The 15554-nt window shown below is 39.1% G+C and overlaps 1 protein-coding gene across 4 annotated transcripts in view; it reads left to right on the top strand.

Annotated features, from left to right (window-relative positions):
- MAP7 (microtubule associated protein 7) overlaps nucleotides 1-15554 on the top strand; it is a 104154-nt gene that overhangs the window by 84682 nt on the left and 3918 nt on the right. For 3 of the 4 annotated variants that reach the window (XM_063309656.1, XM_063309630.1, XM_063309639.1), the window contains exons 7-16: nucleotides 1668-1781; nucleotides 2913-3061; nucleotides 4589-4692; nucleotides 5811-6070; nucleotides 8126-8309; nucleotides 9708-9900; nucleotides 12207-12302; nucleotides 13585-13635; nucleotides 13731-13773; nucleotides 14744-14873. In XM_063309656.1, the coding sequence (XP_063165726.1) occupies nucleotides 1668-1781; nucleotides 2913-3061; nucleotides 4589-4692; nucleotides 5811-6070; nucleotides 8126-8309; nucleotides 9708-9900; nucleotides 12207-12302; nucleotides 13585-13635; nucleotides 13731-13773; nucleotides 14744-14873 (1324 nt within the window). The remainder of the gene's footprint in view (nucleotides 1-1667; nucleotides 1782-2912; nucleotides 3062-4588; nucleotides 4693-5810; nucleotides 6071-8125; nucleotides 8310-9707; nucleotides 9901-12206; nucleotides 12303-13584; nucleotides 13636-13730; nucleotides 13774-14743; nucleotides 14874-15554) is intronic. The other variant, XM_063309647.1, reaches the window with a different exon arrangement.

The following is a 15554-nucleotide window of genomic DNA, read 5'->3' on the forward strand; positions in this document are numbered from 1 at the left end:
TTCCCCAGTCGTCACCTTCCCCAGCAAGCTGGGGACTCATTTTACCGACCTCAGAAGGATGGAAGGCTGAGTCGACCTGAGCCAGCTACCTGAGAATCCAGCTTCCACTGGGATCGAACTCGGGTCATGGGGAGAGTTTCAGTTGCAATACTGCCGCCTGCCACTCTGCGCCACACAAGGCTACTACCTCCTATCTACATTGGTTAAAAATACAAGTTTAATGACCAGTGATGTGCTTAATAGAATCATTCATAGTATATTTTGTATTTTATATGATTTGTCTGAATATGGTTCTATTGTAAAAGGTATTTTGCAATAATTCATTACAAAACAATTTTTATAAAGGCAGTCTATCATGACATGGGATAATGATTTGTTTTTTTTAATATATAAGAATGTTTAAAGGATGGTCAAATTAACATACAACATTGCAAAATGATGCATCCAGTGATTCAACTTGGCCTGATACAAACTTTCCTTTTGGGGGGATCTACTCCTCTTTCTTAGTGAAATATATGTAGGTTGTGCACACAATTAGGGGTAATGTTTTCATTTTTAATATAAATAGGTGTGATTTGTGTTGATATGTAATACATTTAGAATTAATTTCATGGTAAGTTTGAACACTTTTTAAAAAAAATTTGGTGCTTCTCATAAATAAGCATGTTGGATATACTGTAGACTTAAGTTGACCTTAGGGCTTATGCCATATCAAGAATGGCGATTTTTCATGAGCATCATGAAACCCTTTAACAAACCATGTGTCATGTTCACTGATTCAATGTAGTTTATACATCGTAACGTTTCACATGCCATGGCGCTGATGCGCGTTTCTGTTTGGGAGAGAGTGCTGTGAAACCTCTGTATGTGAAATCAGTACAGTGGAATGTGTTTGGGTTATTTTCTCTATTCAAGGACTTTTCCCGCAGACCATCAGAAACCGTTAGGAGTACCTGGGACTGTGAACTTGAGAAGATTCTACGGGGGGAGGGATTTCATTTGCACCAAGGGTTTTTAGTTTGAATTTGGCACACTTTCATCATTCTCAGCTTTCTCTGTGATCCTGCATACTATTCTTTAATAAACCAGATATCTTTGAATTCCTACTCATGAGTCTGATGGTGTTTTAGAATAGGCAACCATTACACCATGGAAGCCTATGTTCTCCCACTTGTGGCACCAAACAAATGTCTGCATCTTCTCTGCCTCAAAGGCATGTAACTTCCATCCTTCTCCACTTTCTGCACATAACTAGATGCAGTGTAAAACATCTGTGCTTAAACTGCTGCCTTTTAGAGCCACTGAAGTAGCTTACAGTAAACGTTTTCTTTATGGTTGTGATTAATTATAGAAGTATATTTGGAAGCAGTTTCTTTTTGTGTGGATAATAATTAACATTGTACTGTTGTCCTTTAAATGTTTTCATTTTTATTAGGCCCAAGTAATTACGGTTCTGTAACATGTAATGCCAAATTTTTTGGAAGTATTTTGAAAATTAATGCTGAAATGGAAAGGCAAGATGAATTAATTAATTAATAATCGGTGTCTTTCCAATGGTTTTTAATAAATGTCTATGCGTAATGGGGTCAGGGTTTCATTAAGCATTCTAACCTGATTCTCTGTAAAAGACATTTGATCTAACATCTCACTTCTGTGATGGCATTCAGCTCAACGTCTGCAGCTAAGTCCATGGGAGAGCAGCATTGTTAGCAGGCTTCTGACACCAACTCATTCATTCTTGGCCAGGAGTAAAAGTGCAGCAACTTTATCTGGAGATACAGGTAAAATTAAAACATCAATGAATTCTCTACTCAATTGTATCATTAAAAGTATACAGTCTTTTAAATTTTGTTTTGGAAAAATGTAGGGCTGGTTTGGCTGTCATCTGAATCTTGATTCAGGGAATAATCTGCATTCTTTTCTCTCCTTCCATTTTTCAAATTCTTCTTGCTTTTCTCTGTAAATCTCTAATAATTCAGTAGAAAATTATGTAATTTCAGCAGCATAGGGTCTGCCTTCATTAACAGGGCTCCCCGTCATGTTTTAGTGAAATCTGGTAACCAATACCTGTCCTTACTTACATATTAAACTCACCATTCTATAAAAAGAGTTTTAGATATAATTAGGTATTAACACTTAAAATTACTGAGTCAGTGAAACAGAACCTTCAGTAAGTCAAAATTACTTCATATTTTTCCGAACGTGTTAACTATTATTTCATAGTCAGATCCCTATGTAAAAATCCCTTGATTTCTCACATATCTAATTTACCAAAGAAGAAATACCATGTTTATGTGAATTTAGCTCAGAGAGATTTGACAAAAAATTACATTTTTATATAAATCCAATGTGTCAAATTAATAATATTTTCTTAATGGTCATTTAGGAAATGGGTGCTTTCAAAGCTTAAATAACAGAGTTAATGTAGGACCTCTCTGGGGATTTTCTCATATAACATCTTAAAAAAATTATTGTGTATTCCCAGTTACTTTTAATTTTTTTTAAAAAGAACTAGGTTAGACATGATAGAATAAGAATTGAATCTATCATAGCAGAGAGCTATAGGTTTTTGGATGAAAGTGGAGGCATAAGTATTTTAATGCTGCAATTCTGGAAATAAGCATCACTGAACCGAGTGGGATTTATTCTTAAGTAGACCTATGTACAGTTGTGTATTTTGGTAGACTATATTTATGCCTAAATAAGAAAAAATGTAGTGTCAGGCCTCTAATTTGTAGATAATCCCAGTATAGTTCTAAGCATTCTGTTTTTCTCTGTATGTACTGTATATTAATTCCTTTCTTCATTTCTTCTTTTCTTACCTCCGGTTCCTGTTCCCGTTCCTGTCTCTTGGGTTTCCTTCTATGTGTTTGGTTAAATATATATATTGGGAAAAAAATTAAATACCCTAGTTATCCCCATTTGTCCTCGTTCAGCATCTTGCAGCCCCATCAGCCCTCTCTCCTTCAAGGCCATAAATTGCCAAAATCCAGCAGACAGAGCAAAACCTTTTGGCGCAGCCCCTGATGTTAGACGGCGAAGGACCACACATTCAGCTGGGGTAAGTTCCCAAATTGGGAATAAGCTTACACCTGTGATGGAATCATCTTACATAAAGTTACCTTGGCTCATTTCCTTATCATAAGAAAGTAGTTAGCATAGAGAAAAAAATATGATGGATATGGAGTCATACTATTTGCATATTAAGATTTGTGCATTAACACTACCATAATGATTTGGGTTTATTAGCAGAATTTTTGTGATCCAAAAGGACTTTTTGCCTAGTAAACTGCTTACTGACTGTGAAACTTTCACTAGCAAGGAACATGGATTAGTTCATTAGCTTTAACTTTTGAAATAATAGCTTTGTGTTTAAAAAAGGATGAAAAGAATAGAAAGACATTTCCAGATGCAAAGTCCCTATACCTGACAGGCCTTTAAGGGAAGGCCACGGAGCATTGCAGGGTATCTGCTTTGTATGCAGAAATGCCCAGACTCAATCCCAGTCATCAGCTTATGCTTGAATTCAAGAGAGCTACTAAGTGGTGTCCATGAAGGGTGGTCAAAAAAGGTAAGATGACAGCCGCAGAAGTGTGACTGGGACTTATTCACACTGTTGCAACTACTACTTGCCTTTCTGGAAGCCACCTGTGGATGCTGCTGGAGTATGTGGAATAGGATAAGGCAGTTCCCTCTGTTTCTAACTTTAAGCTCTTTTAATATATTACAAACTGTGGAGAGTAAGGAAGATTACCTTGATGGAGATTTGCAAGATCCGTTACTAAGGCGATGAGAGGTGAAAAATGTGTTTCAGATCGTGTTCGTTAGCGGCTCAGACAGAGGCTCCCTAATTCACTGAAGTTTAAGGAGAGTGAGGAGGTACAACACAATCAGACTTGCAAGATTCTGTTATTATAGCCAATCTCAATAAAAGTAGTTCTATCCATCCTATTTACTTCATTTCTTGGTCTGGTCTACCTGGTGGGGCTGACATAAACTGCAATCAAAAAGGATCATTGTCTTTCCTGAAAATTGTAGAAATCTTGCAAGGCCAGGATAAAGAAAGGACAAATCACATTACACTAAACTCAAATGCAGTGTGTTTGGCCTAACATATTGTATTGCTTGAATTCAGCCATTATGGTTTGTAAACTGTGTTTTTTCACTTAGCGTGTGTGTGAGGATAACTCATGGTTAAGCAGACCATTACCAGATGGTGCCAAGACATTGTTTATTCCATTAGCCACCATCTCTGCATTTGTGGATAGTGCTAAACCATCAATAATGATTCACAAACCATAATGACGGGGTTTACAAATCAATTAAATTGTAAACAAAGAAAGAATGGAATAGCTTAACATAATGTTTCAGTCCAGATAATCAGAGCATACTGAACCATCCTCACAAAATGCAAATTAAAAAAAACCAAACTATATATCATGAGACCAGTCTTTTAGCCTCTTTTTAAACTGAAGGATAAGTAACATTCGTAATAGTTTGTAACAGCAAATCTTTATTTCTGGGTGCATTTAGTAAGGAGGGCTGTCTTTCTGTGGCCATGCAAAATGTCCTGTTTGTTCAATATTAGAGTGGCAGAAAAGGAAAGGAAAGGGGACGCTCATCAGCTAATCCTTCATCTGGTAAAAAAAGAACTCAATCACCTTCTACCTTCAGAAATAAACCAGCTGCTTGGTAAGTAACTTAATATTAGCCTGTGCTTCATCTTAGTCCTGTCTGCATCTTGTATAGTTGCTGTCAGAATTAGTTGGTATATAAAAATGGGAAGGAAAACAGTTTGAATATAGAAATGGGAAGAAGATAACATATATTAAAGGATCACCCCATTCTGATTTTTTTTCCCCCAAACCTGATATAGAGTCAGTGGAACCTTAACACAGACTCCCCCAATCTCTTAATATACCCTTAGGAATGATGATGTTTGTAGGCAGGCACATTTAGTGATTAGCAAATCAGGAAAAACTACCTTTATCCAAATTGGGTCATCAGATATTTCTGAGAAACTCTGCCTGCACACAGAGACATTCGTAGAGGTATACATAGAATAGGAGCTCTTTTCTCTAAGAAGAATGCTCTGTGGTTCCCCTTTCTAGTGTCCTCAACCAGTCACAGCTAATTCTTATTAGCAAGGCAGTATATATCTTAAAGAACCATTCATTGCTTCAATAGCAGTTCTCAACTAAGCCCTTAAAATTATCTCAAAGTATGGAGATTAAGCCTTTTCACTCACATGTTAAAGTTTCGGTACAGCCACAGCAATGATTAACATTTTTTTTTCACTCTACAGCCATTGCAAGATAAAGATGTTGAATAGAGGTCTTATAGGCAAAGCAGGCGTGATAAGGCCAGGAAACTCCTAACTTTTCTCTTTCAGTAGCCAATGCTATAGCACAAATTGTTTTTGAAAGTACCTCAGCTTCAAAAGGGGTTTACTCTGAGGTGGGGGAAGGCTTCTGCCTCCCCAAAAATGCCCAACCAAAGCCATTTTGGGATACATTGTTGATTTCAGCATAGCATTCCCAGCTGATGCAGAACCTTTTTCTTTTTGAGAAAGAGAGGCAGATCAATGTTAGTAAATCTTTAATAAGCTATAGTAAGTTGTGCCTCATTGAGGCATATCATCCTATTTCTGTGGTCCTCTTCCTAAAGGTAAGATGATGTTTCTCAGGTAGATTCTTTTTTTCCCCCCCCTCCCAAACCTACTTTAGAGGGGTAGGGGAGAATGGGTTTAAACCAATACAATGGAGTAACAATAACTCAAGTTATAATTACGGTTCCTGTAATTCAAATAGGCATGCCTCCAGATCTTTACCTGCTCTGCCAGGAACACCCAAAAAGGTCATTTTACTACCTGGATTGTCCAAAGCACCTTCCATTCAAGCTCGTCCTCCTTCCCCTGGCAACATTCGTCCACTAAAAAGTGAGAAAAAGGAAATACCGCAGGAGTCTGAGAAGACAACGGAACAAAAATCAGACCCTAAAAAAACAGCCTCAAGTCCCAGAGTGGCTGCAAGTGAAGAAGTGCTTCCTTGTAAACCAGCGTCTATGCAAAGTAAGGATCAGGTTATCAGCCTTCCAAAATGTTCCTTTCTCAGTTAAGTGCTTTGCTCCCTTTTCATTATGTAGCATTTGGATATTGTTTGGAATCAATGGGGATAATTGTAATAGGTTTGTTCTGAGTGGTTTAGGTTGGGAAGCTAAGCAGGGTTGCTTTTGGTTACTACTTAAATGGGAGACTAGAGGAACTACCAGAGTTACAGGCTAGAGTGGGAAGTTTTAAAAAATCATAGAAGACAGTGCCAAACCACTTAGATGAGTCTGTGAAATCACCAGGACTCAAGCAAGGCTCAGAGAATTTACTTTTTAAATTTTTGTTCTTCTGTTTTGTTTAAAAATTGACTATATGATTTTTGTTTTTTTAAAAAAATCAAAGTGGAATACAATTTTAATGCCTGAACTGAAATATTTGTAATACTATTCACATACTCTATATGTTACAACTAGTGATGATTTCATATTTTAACATCTCTTTGGGCAATAATTCATCGGTGTCTCTCTCTTGTTAAGGGCAACTCTCACTTAATGGAGCTACATCCTCATCACTAAATCATGCCCCACAGGGATGCACAACCTGTCTATCACCAAGACCACATGTGGTTCCACTAAAATATTGGGTGTAGTCTTCCAAAACTCTCCCAAAATTACTGAGAAATTTTAATTTTAATTGTGGCAAGGGGGTTATTAAATCATAGAAAGAAATTACATTAACTGAATTTAAACAATTAGAGTCACTGTGGGTGGAACGACCTGACCCTAGGGACCTGGAGTGTGGGGTACCTAAGGGTGCAGGCCTCCCGCCACTCCTCTGTAATAACTACATGAAACCATTGGGCAAGGTCATTCAACAGCACAGAGTGCAGTATCAGTGTGCTGATGATACCCAGTTATGCATTTCCACCATTGTTCAGTTAGGTGCTGTCCCAGTGCCTGGGGAGGAACCAGCTCTGACTCAACCCAAGCAAGACAGAGTGGCTTTGGGTTTTTGACTCCCCCAGAGCCTGGCACTGTGTTATCTTTGCTCAGTGAGGTAGCATTCCCCCAGACAGAGCTTGTGTGGAATTTAGGAGTCGTCCTGAACTCATGGTTCCTGTTTAAGGAACCATGGCTAGGGGGACTTTGCAGAGATTCATCTTGTGCACCAGTTGCACCTGTTCCTGGGCCAGGAGGCCTTGTTCACAATCATTCATGCCTTGTTCACTTTCTGTTTGGGTTACTGCAATATGCTGTACGTGGGTCTTCCCTTGAAGACCACCCAGAAGTTACAACTGGTCCAGAATGCAGCGATGTGCACAGTGGTTTGCCCGTATTACACTGCTGCTGCTGCACTGGCTTCCACTATCTTTCTGGGTTCTGTTTATCACCTTTAAAGCCCTGAGTGGCCCAGAGCCAAGTTACTTGTGGGGCTGCCTCTCCTTGTGGATGTCTGTGTGTCCCACTAGATTGGACCGAGTAGGTTCACTCCAGGCCTCTCTCTTAAAAGTCAACTGGCAGGACCTAGAAAGTTCACCTTCTTTATAGCAGCCCCTGCCCTGTGGAACAACCTCCCCCAAGATCTGGCAGGTCCCTACCCTCCTAGGTTTCAGGAAGGCCTTGGAAAGTTGGCTCTTCCCCCAAGCTTTTGACCCAGGGCGAGAGTGGAGCCCAGTAAATATAAATGTCAGAGTATGGGGGAGTGTTATTCTGGGGTACCAGGAGATTTTTGATGTTTTTATTGTTCTCTTTTATGTTTTTACTCCTCTTTTTGTAAGCCACCCAGGTTTATTGTATATAAAATGGATGGGCATATAAGTCTCATGAATAAATAAATACAACATAAATAAATAATGAATTATTAAATTAAAATTAAATTCCATCAATTGTAATTTTTGGCCCAGGTCTCCTGTAGTTGTTTGCCCTGACCCCATCCGTTTCTCAACCTTAGCTAATAAATGTTATCTTCATATTTTACAATTTTCCTTTTTCAGATGTTGTATCTCTTTCAAAAGACCCCAACTCTGGTAATTGCGTAAATCTTGGAGAGCTGACTCTTCCTTCCTGATTGCTTTAGGTCCTGTTCCAGTTCTGCCCTCTGCTCCTTCAGCTGCTTCACTTTCTCCCATCTGTAGCAAATCTTCAGCAGGGACAACAGATCCAGAGGAAGCAACCCGGTTGCTTAGTGAAAAAAGGCGACTTGCCCGGGAGCAACGAGAACGGGAGGAGCAGCAAAGAAGGCAGCAGGAAGAGATTGAAAGGTGATCAACTCACAGTTACCTAATGGAGAAAATGCACTTTGGGATATCTTCATTGAACACACCATGGGCCCAAATTAGAAAACAAATAAAGCATAGCATACTTTGTATAAAGCTTTTTTCGACTCATCCTCATGATTAATGCAAGTGTTCATATGTTACAGCAGAGGCGGGTTGCTAAAGGTGGCTCTCTCTGGAATAGTGTCAGCCCAACAAGGTAGACCAGACTAAGTAACCAATGTCATACAGGTCAGGACTGCTTTTATTATAACAGCTATAGTAACAGAGTCTTATTAGTCTGAATGTGCTTCCTTCCTTCCGCACTTTATCTGCATGTGAACTAGGGAAAAACCTGTCTGAGAAGTTTTCTCAAGTAATTTTCTTGACCTGGGCTCAAGCCCTGTTTATCTGACCATTGCCTTGGTAGTGGTTCTTCCTCCTGTCCTTCAAGGTCATTCCCTCTGCCCTCTACAAATAGAGATTATACTAATGTGATAATTGAACAATACAATTCAGATGTTCAAAAGGCCAGCATCATTCCTTAATCTGTTGTTGTCCAGTTGTATTGAGGTAAACTCCCACATTTCCAGCCATCAGCCATGTTGGCTTGGGAGATAGAAGTTATGTTTCAAAATGCTGGAGGGCCATCATGTTAGCAAAAGCCACTCTAGTGCCTCTCAGATTGCTCTGAGTACAACAAAATACATGGGGGACTTATTCTCATAAACCCTTGCAGCAGTTTCCCCAAGTTTGTGTCACCTGCATTCTAAAATGGTGTAATGTTAGAAATATGAGCTGTCTCTTACTCATGTTTAGATAAATGGGATCCCTTTGTCTCTAGAGAAAAAAATAAAACCAATAACCCGGCCTCCACTTATTAGTTATGTGATTTATATCCCACCTTTCGTTCAAGAGCTCAAGGTGGAGTACGTAAGCATTTCTTCTCCAATTTTTTTCCTACAACAGCAACCTTGTGAGAGTGACTGGCCCCAAGTCAGCCAGTGAGCTTCTGTGGCTGAAGGAAGACTAGAACACGGGTCTTCCTGCTCCTAATCCAACACCTTAACCCCGATACCACAGTGGATCATGTTTGACTTGTTCAAGCACTCAGTCTTAGGTATCGTTCCACCAGGAATACTTTAATGTGGTTTCTGGCATCAAGGAAGAATTCAAATTTCTCATGATTCTGTTTAAGGAAATTTTCCAATTAATCCAAGTATAACCTCCTTCAACTTACCTCAGATGGAATGAGAAGAGGAAGCATTTCCTCCTTTTTCTATTCTTTTATTCGTTTTGGAGGCAGTGGTGGTCTGGCATGCTAAAACAGACATTTTGTTTATTTTTGGGGGCTGGTTTTACCCGCCAGTGCATTTGTCTGACACACACTATTGTTTCCATTAGACAAAAGAAGGAGTCCTTGGCACAGAAGATAGCTGAAGAAAGAGTGCGCCGAGAGGAGGAAGCGCAGAAGCAGGAGGCAGAAAGGAAGCAAAGAGAAGCGGAACAGGAACTGGAGAAGGAAGAACAGTTACGCTGCTTGGCGGAAGAAAGGGAGGAGAAAGAAAGGAGGGAAATGGAACTCCTCCAGAAGCAGGTGGTGTAAACACCAGTGGTTTTTCAGATTGTGTATTGTTCAAATGGCTCAACTGTGCTTATGCAGTTCGTTGATTCTATAGAAGTGCATAAAGGAAAGCAAGGGGATGCAAACGGTGGCATCTGTGGGGAGGGAGGGGTAGAAAAAGTTTGGAGGGCAGTCATGGCTCCATGGTGGAAGCCCCATCCATTCTGCACATGCGTTGATGTGACACCGATGGAGAAAGCTGCGGGGCTTCACACTCTTGCAGCTGCCATCTTGACACTGCTGGACCCAAAGCACCCTTTAAAAAAGGCTGCTTTTCCATGGAATTCAGTGCTGCTGTTCTACTTATTTTAACATAGTAGGCCCCTAAGAGGAGGAAGGCAGTTTTCTCTAGTCCCTTCTCTATTCCCGCTGCAGGTCACGTTAACATAGCTGGATTCGGTTACTATTTGGCTTAGACAGATTCATGAATAAGTCAGTCAATTAACTATTAAAACTGTTGCTTGTTGCTGGTTGATGTATTGCAGCTAGGCCTTAGCACAGATTTAATAGGCACATAAATTTACCACAGGCTCTTCCCATTTCCCACTTTGTCCCATGCCAGTTTTTTCATTTTTAATGCCGGCAGTGAGAACAGAGTGCAGGTGGCCTTGCTTACAAACTGCCTTGTTTAGCAACTGTTCAAATTTACGACAGTTTAAAAAAAAGCTTTGCGACCAATCCTCGCAGTTACGACCAACACAGCGTCTTGCAGTCATGTGACAAGCAGAGTTAATAGAGAAGGTGGAAGTAAAATTGTAAGTCGCGGTTACATGATGTTTTGCTTAGCAACCACAGCACTTAATGTCCAAAGGGGAAGTAAGGTCCTAAGCCTGTCACGGTCATGTCATTTTCCGCTTAGCAACTGAATTGCCAGTCCCAGTTGTGGTTGCTAAGCGAGGACTACCTGTAGTATTTTGATCTATTAGGACCCTTGTTCATTTGCTTCTGCTCTAGCAGCCAACCACCAGGGAAGTGTTTTCCAGTTGCAGACTGGAATTGAGGATCTACGTAGCTCCTTCAGCCATTTTCATGAGCTGATCTCAAGGCAAAGCAGGAAAAAAAAAACCCATCAGGATCCCCCTATTCTTTGGCTGCGTTGAAGGGGTTCCCCAACATGAGAAGCCCATAATGCACCAGCATAAATGTAATCAATAGGCCTGTGCAGTGCTTTAAATTCAAAGGTAAAAAGTTCCTTAGAAACACACATACACACACAGGAGAGAATGTACCATCCATTTGCAACTCCTTAAACCAGTTATGTCTTTTCCTGGGATCATGTGATATCTCAGGAGGGCAGCCAAGCTATCACAGGAGTAGATGTAGCTACTTTAAGGAATAATAACGGGGGCTATGCAAGCCATTTCTCTACTGCATACTCTGAAGCACATTTTTGCCTTTACAATCAATATACATTTGTATATAAAATGTGTGTTTCTGTGGCTTTTGTATATTGATGTTTCCCAGAAAGACTCCTGGCAGTTATAAAAGTTATACATCATTTCCTTCCTTCTGCATGTATATTTAGGACCTACTCTTTCTAAGTTGAATGCACTTTTGGATCTAATTTGCATGCTGCTTTTAAATGCAAATGACATTCATGAAATCCCCCCCCCTGAAATTTTTTTCAGAAGAGGAATTTTTATCAGGCTTGCAGTAAGAGTAGGAAAGTGTTAATTTCTCTCTTCATGCCTGTTCTGATCCTGTTAATTATGAGCCTCCTCAGCTGCTGCTGCACTTTGCATTTTAATGTATCCTGCAAATTAGCCACAAAAATACCATTAATATTTGTGGTTTGGACCTTAAACATACAGTACGTACTTCCCTAACATATCATGCCATATAGAGATAGAAAAGGGAGCACTTAATTTTTACCTTAAATAAAGCCATGAACAGTAACAGTAGAGGCAATAATTATGTGCAATCAGAAAGGCTAATGGTTGTTGATACACTCAAGAAACACTGGTATTTTAATTTTATGGAGTGAGGGCACAGAAGTACACATATCTAATTCAGAATCCCATCACCTTTTAAAAAATGTGTTTGCAGTACAGGGAAGTAATTAAATTGTAGGTTCGTTTGCAATTGTAAAAGGAGCTGCTCTTTGGATACAAATGATAACTTTTGCAACTGTGCTGGGACTATGCAGCCTCTTAGCCTGTTCTTCTGAGATTGCAGCAATTGAAAACAAAAGTGAGAGTAATTAAATAAAATATATCGATAACCATAATATGATCAATTGCTGTAAAGTCCATGTTGTCCTGTATGGTGCCATAATTTAGAAGGAAGAGGAAACTCGGGTACGAGAAGACCAGATTCGACTGGAGCGTGAAAAGCATTTCCAAAGAGAAGGACGAGAGCGCTTAGAAAGGAAGAAGGTAATAGAAATCAGCTCTTGCAGGCAACTGGATATGTATTTTCATATGGCAATTGAGCCGCCCAGTGATTTCACTTTTGTGGACTTCACTTTAGGGCCAAGATAGATTTACAAACCATTTGGGAGCATTCTGTTCCACGCAACTGAAATCACAATTGCATTTGCTGCCTATAATGCGACCTTTGGATTTTTACACATGCCCACCCAACGGAGTATCTGTAAAGGGGAGTCTTTTCTTCTGATTTAGAACCCACTGCAACCAAGCTTCCAAATCATGGGAAGCTACACGAATCTCTCCTTCCCCATAACCTGTAGACAGCGACCTGCCACGCGTCCTCCCTTTGTGTACCATCGCAAGCTTATACAGAAGAACATCCCAAAAGGGTGTCATGATGTTATGGATAAGCTTTGAGCTGTCTCTTTATTGACATACGTATCAATATACACTAGGCTGGTATATATTACAGGCAAACTTCCATTGCCACCTCTTCTCTTTTCCCTCCAACCTCACATGTTTGGGAGTAATAAGGGTTTACTTAAAGTGGAGAAGGTAATAATGAATCAGAGGAGGGAGGGAACAAAGGTAAGTTGATCTGCATTTTTTAAAAGGCAGGGGTTGCAGGAAGCTTGCAAAGGGGATGTTTGTTCATTTGTTCTCTGATTACTTATGCTGCTACTATTGATGCTTCCTTCTCCAGCTGATTGCAAGGAGGTCGAATAGCTCATTTTTTAAAAACTTGTTGCAGGCCACCTCCTCCTTCAACAGCTGGAGGATGAAGAGGTGGCAGTGGTGAAGTGACTGTAGCATATACTAGAGATGAATCTGGTATTGCACTTGTGGCTTCATAGTGGATGTGGTTGCATCTGCTCATCTAGTGGAAACATTTTAGAAAGGCTTGCTAAGAGTGCCCCCTCTATCTAAAGTTAAAGAAACATGGATAAGATGACAGTCCTTCTTTGTAGCAGCCCCCACACTTTGGAACTCTTTAGCCCAAGGTCTTTATAAAGCTTCTTTCCTCATGGCATTTAGAAGATAACTGAAGGTTGTATTTTTCCAAGCTTAATTAACGAACAGTTATCAGCATCCATCTTGGGGGATTATAATTGTTTTATACTCCTAGCATGTAAGTTGCCCAGGGTTTTTTAATTGGGGTATAAAAGACTGCAAAATGAATGAATGAATGAATGAATGAATGAATGAATGAATGAATGAATAAATACTATAAAGTATGTATAAATCTGGAAGATGTTCATCATAAATACTCTTTTCCTTCATTGTGTAGCGTCTTGAGGAAATTATGAAAAGAACTAGGCGAACAGAAACAGCAGAGAAGGTATGTATGGAATTTTCTCCTTTTTCAGAAGTATATTTTCTATAGATTTATTCTTCTAGAATAGATACTTATATAAAATTTTATTTATTTTGCAGAGATCAGAGGACCAGCAGAATGGAGTGATAGCAAAAGAAATAGGTATTACTTCTGATGTGCATTTAGCTTAACACTGAGACTTACTCAGAGCATGGGTAAGAAGGAATTGTAATAAATCAATTACACATAAATACAATCAATTACACAAAATTAAACATGAATAATCCAGGTGTATTTAATGAAATGACAGTGGTTTGACATTTGAACCCTTGTAAAGACATAATATTCTGTTGTGAGTATAATTGTATATAAAATGATACTGGGGCTGTGATTAATTTTTAAGTGATAAATTAATCAAGTTCTAGATCATTAGTTGAGTTGCTTTTAATCATTACAGACAAAATACTCAGTTATATCATTTTCTGATCTTTATCTGTCCTAGATTAAACAGTTCTGTGTATAATTATGCTACTGTAATAAAATCCTTAGTTCATTTTATTAAACAATTTAAATGTCAGGTCACAATTTACCTGCTATGATTTCTAAGCAAACAAGGTGTAAAAGGCAAGATTTTATACTAGGCTATTATAAAATGAAGGTGTTACTACTTGGGTATTGCATTTTTCATTAATACTAAACGGGAAACAAATGTTCAGAATTCAAGTAGAACTAGATCTCTGAATTTTCTCTCTATTCTTGCCTTAGCATCACTTTGTACTAAGAAATAAACATAGGAAATGGCCTTATAGTGGGTCAAATCCATTAATCCATCTGGTTCGCTGTGATCTCTACTGGCAGGCAGCATCTGCCCAGGATCCCTTCCTACTTCTCCCCAATTATATTGAGTGCTGAATTTAGGATTGTGTGCTACTTCTCAGAATGGGAAGGATGCGTTACACTTCTGATGACTACTTACAGCTAGCTCCTCTGCGTAAGGGAGGGGACTTAGAGAGGTTCAGAGTTTGAGAAGTTGGGTTTCTCTATGAAATACTATGTCCTCCATTCTGTTGCATTAGTTAAATAAGCATGATTTTATGGAACATTTTTTCCATGTTTTTTCTTCTCCTACCAGCAAGCAGCCCTACACCTCCATTAAGCCCTGTGATGGGTTCTCAGGTTCAGTGTATGGCAGAAACTCCACACAATGGGGAAATGATAGTTCATACACCTGTGCTCATTTCTCATCAGCCCCGAGTAAACAGGTAAGAAACATGATCCTAGTAGGGAGCAAAAATTCACTGGCAATATCAGAAGTTTCTTCTTACTGAGATAAACTTATATTAAATTTAATTCTTTCCTTCTCTGTAGGTATTTCAGTCATCCATTATTTCCCCACGAAATACCCAGGGAATTTAGTGTCAAAAAGTTTTGCTGTATTGTACAAGATGGTTCTCAGTAAGCCAAATAATAAATAAATAAATAAATAAATCATTTGAGAACACTGATGTTTGGGAACTAAAGTCATATTGTTTAAAAATTGACAAGAAATAAAGCCCTTCTCCTGTCTGCACTCTTTCATTACTGGAAAAGAAGCTGCCCCAACTATTACACTGACAGAGCAGTTGCATAGACATAACATCAGCTTTTCAATATACAGAAAATACTGTTTTTCACCTGAGGCTTAGCATCTCCTTGATGTTTTAAAAACCTTTATAGCATCACTGGAATAAAACAAAGGGGGAGGTTCTTTATGTATTCAAACCTTTCTTGTGTTTCTTGATAAGTACGTACAAAAATTCTGCCACAATTTTGTTAGGGAACAAATCTGGGAATTTCACAGAATTGGAATCAGAGATGTGGAAGAAGGCACCAACTTGAACCATACAGCCTATTAGTTTGCTATTTTTCAGTTGCAACAATATTTGCATTCAGAATTGCACATT

The sequence above is a fragment of the Candoia aspera genome, chromosome 1 (assembly GCF_035149785.1).
Source record: "Candoia aspera isolate rCanAsp1 chromosome 1, rCanAsp1.hap2, whole genome shotgun sequence".
Classification (NCBI taxonomy): Eukaryota; Metazoa; Chordata; class Lepidosauria; order Squamata; family Boidae; genus Candoia; species Candoia aspera.